The sequence below is a fragment of the Euprymna scolopes genome, chromosome 32 (genome assembly GCF_053919585.1).
Source record: "Euprymna scolopes isolate OS-2025 chromosome 32, ASM5391958v1, whole genome shotgun sequence".
Taxonomy (NCBI): Eukaryota; Metazoa; Mollusca; class Cephalopoda; order Sepiida; family Sepiolidae; genus Euprymna; species Euprymna scolopes.
In genome coordinates this window covers 7,507,501-7,512,500 of record NC_136513.1, presented here as the reverse complement: position 1 = coordinate 7,512,500, position 5,000 = coordinate 7,507,501, and the positions used below count along the sequence as shown (strand labels likewise).

General features: G+C 31.5%; 1 protein-coding gene across 1 annotated transcript in view; it reads left to right on the top strand.

Moving 5' to 3' along the window:
- LOC145256200 (transmembrane protein 196-like) overlaps positions 1 to 5,000 on the top strand; it is a 168,304-nt gene that overhangs the window by 1,498 nt on the left and 161,806 nt on the right. Inside the window, exon 1 of the mRNA XM_080114814.1 lies at positions 1 to 369. This exon is cut by the window's left edge and continues 1,498 nt beyond it. Within this exon, the coding sequence (XP_079970940.1) occupies positions 181 to 369 (189 nt within the window). The 5' untranslated portion in view covers positions 1 to 180. The remainder of the gene's footprint in view (positions 370 to 5,000) is intronic.

Here is a 5,000-nt window from a genome sequence, read left to right as displayed (position 1 = left end):
GGACATTCTGGTCAATGCGACCGCTTTAACTACACGAATAATTGTGTTTTTGGTCCCTCGCCACTGGCTGGCCAACAACGTTCTACCTCGCCACCTTCGGCCCGCGTGTTTCTTTCCATCCCAAATCGCATTTGGTTCGGGTTCATTACTTAAATTTGTCTATCTACCCCCAGTCTACGAATGACCTGGAATCAGGACCCCGACAAGACGGCTCAGAAAATGATGAAGGTGGTAGAGACGTCAGTATCCGTTCTCTCCGGCTTTCACTTCTTCGTTGGACTGGTCAGTGTCTGTGTCGGTGTTGTATCCAGCATTAAAGCCGAAGTGTGGTTAGCCCACAGCGTTTCCCCAATATGGAGCGGTGGATTTGTAAGTAATGTGTTCTTCTCTTTCTTTTTCTTCTTTTTCTTCTTTTTCTTCTCTTTCTTCTCTTTCTTCTTCTTCTTCTTCTTCTTCTTCTTCTGTTTCTTTTTCTTTTTCGTTCCATTGAATTTGCCAATTTTCATTTAAGAATCATGTAAGAAAACAACAATAACAAACAAAACAAAGAAACAAAAAACGGAAACAGAGAAAAAAGTAACAGACTTAACACGCGCGCATATAATTGGGATTCGGTGTCTGTTTGAAGCCGAAACTATACTATTACTTCTACCAATATTACTGTACTATCATCTTATACTGAATGCAGTTTACTACATATTATTTCAAACAGGTGTTATTTGTTTTGCGATACCTTTTTTTTAATGAATTATACGAAAGTGCATTTTTACTTCAATACGAGTTGGGAATAATTTTCCCTTTGACCAATTTGGTACCTCCAATTTCAGATAAATATACGATGGTAGTATTTTGCAGAATACGGTCCATGCTCAAATAACAATACTATTTAGAGACCCATTGTTAACATGGAAAGAAAGTGAGTTTTGTAACAATTCTGTACTTTCACCTAACAATTTAATAAACAAAAGATAATGCTAAAAATGAATTTAACTATAAAATACTTTCTAAAAAATTGGCAGTTTGGATTTTGCATAAGTACTACAATCGTTAATAACTCAATTTAGTGGGGGGTTGCTAAGTGTACTACCTGTTGTTATGAGATGATCCTCCCAGGGATTACCTATTTGTTTATTTTTGGGATGTTAGTGTTAGTGTTGTATCCTCCCAAACATTATCTCCTGATCATTTAGAAAGATGATGTAGTATATATTTGTTCATCATGATAGCATGCTCCTAGTGATTACTTTCTCCATTTTTGGGGCAGGATTCATACACTAGCAAAAACATTACGGCATATGGTCGCCTTTTCTAGTATTATATATATATATATATATATATATATATACATATGAGAAAAAAATATATATCCTGCAATACAAAGTTTAGCGAGTTAAAAACTGTCGGACGCAACCATTTTAAGAATTTTGGTGAAGAGATGAAGTAAATAGCAAGTTAGACAAGCACCCCCCCAAAAAAAATTTTTTTAAAAAAGCTCACTCTACTTCTATGATGAGCCGTTTTTTCTTATTTACTTTCTCTACAAATTGAGACGCATTTTTCCTTTTAATTTTTTAAACCGCCCAATTTGAGACGTTTATTTCTATTTTATTTATTTTCTTTAACGTCATCGATTTGAACGATATTTTATATGAATACTAGCAGGACGCCTGGTGTTTCTCGGATTTATAATACGCTAAAAATTATTTTAATTCATGCAGATTTTGAATTTATTATTATAAAGCCAATTCTCTATTGATTATCATATTATATCCAAAATATAGTAATGATTTTCAAAATGTAAAAAAAAAAAAAAAAAAATGACTTGGATGCCATCAATTGAATGAAAACTAAAACATTCAGCACTCCAGCCATATTCGTTACCGTTTGAGCTATAGTCAGACGAATGAGAAATGGTTAAAAATGGAAAAACTTTCATATATATATATATATATATATATATATATATATATATATATATATATATATATGCGCATGAGCACAAGCGCATTTTACATCGACTAGCGTCTGCCAAGTTTCAGTTTTTTTAAATTTTGATCACTTAGCAACTATTTGTTCCAGCTAAAACCCATAAAAAGTACGGTCCACAAAAAATACAATCATTTGATCCGCGTCGCGCCGCTCTGTGACCTTGTGTCTCGGTGGAGATACACTTTGAAAAATAGACAGACAGTAGACAGACAGCGATGGTTTTTAAGCAGATTAATGTTAACCAGAATTAGCTCTGTTATTGGTGTACTGAGGATGTATATATCCAGATATACATTCAAACATACCCACAGCACACATGCTTTCTCCACACACATATACAAACACACATGCATATATCTGTGTATATATATTTATAATACACACACACATATATATATATGTGTGTATATATCTATATATATATATATATATATATATGGTATATAAGTTATACATATATAAATAGGTATATATATAACTAGCAAAAGTACCCGTCGTTGACTGGGTTCAAAAACAGTCTACACAAAATGGACTCTGATTTATGAAACTATGATCGGTTATGAAAAGGAAGGGTTATAAGAGATAGTTTCGAATTTGGGGGTACCAAAACCAAAGCAAAATATGATGAAAGTAAAAATAAAATAGATACACCCCCTTATTTATTATATCATACCTGTTCATACTGAAACACTTATCACAATATTCTGTGGATCTATATTAAAAAAAAACTTGTTAAACTTTGTAATATATTTCCATTCTATGGAGGTCAGGCGCGAACGAACACACCATAATTTTATTATACCATATTTCTTCAAACTGAAACATAATTATCAAAGTATACTTACGCAGATAGATATGAAAAGTCTTTATTAAAGTTTGTGCCTATTTCCATTGTATGGAGGCCAGGCGCGAACGCATACCCCACAATTTTATTATACCATCCCTATTTAAGTTAAAACATACTTATAAAAGTATTATTATGTACATTTATATCAAATACACTTGTAAACGTTTTTAAAAAAATTTTTTTAACGTTTTTTTTTGTTTTATTTCCATACTTTGTGGACCAAGCGCGTATGCCGACCCACAATTTTAATGAATCACCATTATGCCAGATCAAACATACCCATTCCTGTGTCTCGATACATCTTCTATCATTATATGTGATCAGTTTTCTATAATAGTCAACCATATAGGAGCCTATTCGTGACCAGACTCATACACAGAGACGTTCAGCTTTATATTATAGATATACACATATTATATATATATATATATATATATATATATATGATATATTAGTTATATAAATATCCAGGTATATATGTATGTATGTATATATATATATATATATATATATACATATATATATTATATAAACAAATATATATATATATATATATAAAATTATGGTATATAAGATTTGCATATGTGTGTATAAATATAGTATACATATAATATATATATATATATAAATATATATATATATATGATATAAACAAATGCATAGGTATATCATATAAGATATACATATGTGTGTGTATACTTATACATATAATATATATATATATATATATGCCACAAATTATATACATATATGTATGTGTTTATGACATAAATATACATAAACATGTGAGTATATATATATATATATATATATATATATTACACATAAAATATATATGATATATAAAATATACATATATAGACAGTACATATAATATATAAAATAGATTATATATATGTATAATAGATAATATAAATGTGTGTAAATATATATAATATGAATATAAACTATATGATTGATAATATATACATATTTAAATATTTTTTAATTTCGTTTTTTCAAAAATTAATACATACCATTTTTTAACTAAAGAAAGGTTGAAAAGCTACAGACACGGGAGTGGTAGCTTTAAAACGAGTAGGTTTTCTGATTCACAATTTATTTTATTACATATTCACTCGCAATGCACTTTTGCCAGCAATGGGGTTGGAGCCTGTCCATGGGCATCTCGAGCGCGCTTAATTACTCACATCTCGAAATTGACAAAAATAATCTTCTAATTATGCTGGCACCAACTGAATTAGGTTCGTAAATGTTTAACAGGCGCCGGTGAATGTTAATCAGTTCAATATTTTCTACATGTATGAATCCAATGACGCCTCTCTGCTCCTGATGCACGTTCATGACAAGGTTACTTTCTTAGTGTCTCACACCCTCAATATATGAGAGAGAAAGAGAGAGAGGGAGATAGATGAAACTTTCAGGTCACATGGTTATAACCATTCAATTTGCAATCCCCTCTGATCGATTTGGGCGGAATAAAAATAAGAATAATAATAAAAATTTCTTTTTGCAACGTAGGTCGTGTGTGTGTGTGTGTGTGTGTGTGTGTGTGTGCATATATATGACATATACATGTATGTATAAATGTATTTGTGTATATATGTATACATAAATGCATTCATATGCATGTATATATGCATGTGTACAGGTATGTATACAAACATTTGTATTTTAATGTATATATACATATCTATCTATATATTTCCTATATACATACATATATATGTGTGTGTGTATATATATGTGTGTAGATATATAAATGTGTATGTAGTATATATCTATGTGTATATATGTGTGTCAGGTCATGTCATATGCTACTGGTACCATGTAACCCAGTACTACCTGCCTCATGGTCGGGTCACCGGCGTCTAAACTGGTTTCCCCACCAGACTTGTTTGGTGAGGAGGGCGGCTAGTCTCCCTGAAGGATTAAAAACAAGACCTTTCAAAGGGCGAATGAACTCCTTTTCTGGGTCAACGGCCATCTAGCACCGTGTATATTTGTGTGTGTATATGTGTATTGGGGTAGAGAGGGCTCCCTTAATCCGTGGTGAAGGCAACCTTTCTAGGAGAAGCAAATCTCTGATTTAAAAAATCATAAAGCGGGAGACCAGTACCCGCATTAAGCTGGTCTGCAGTTTAATTTGTTGCTGGCTATCTTG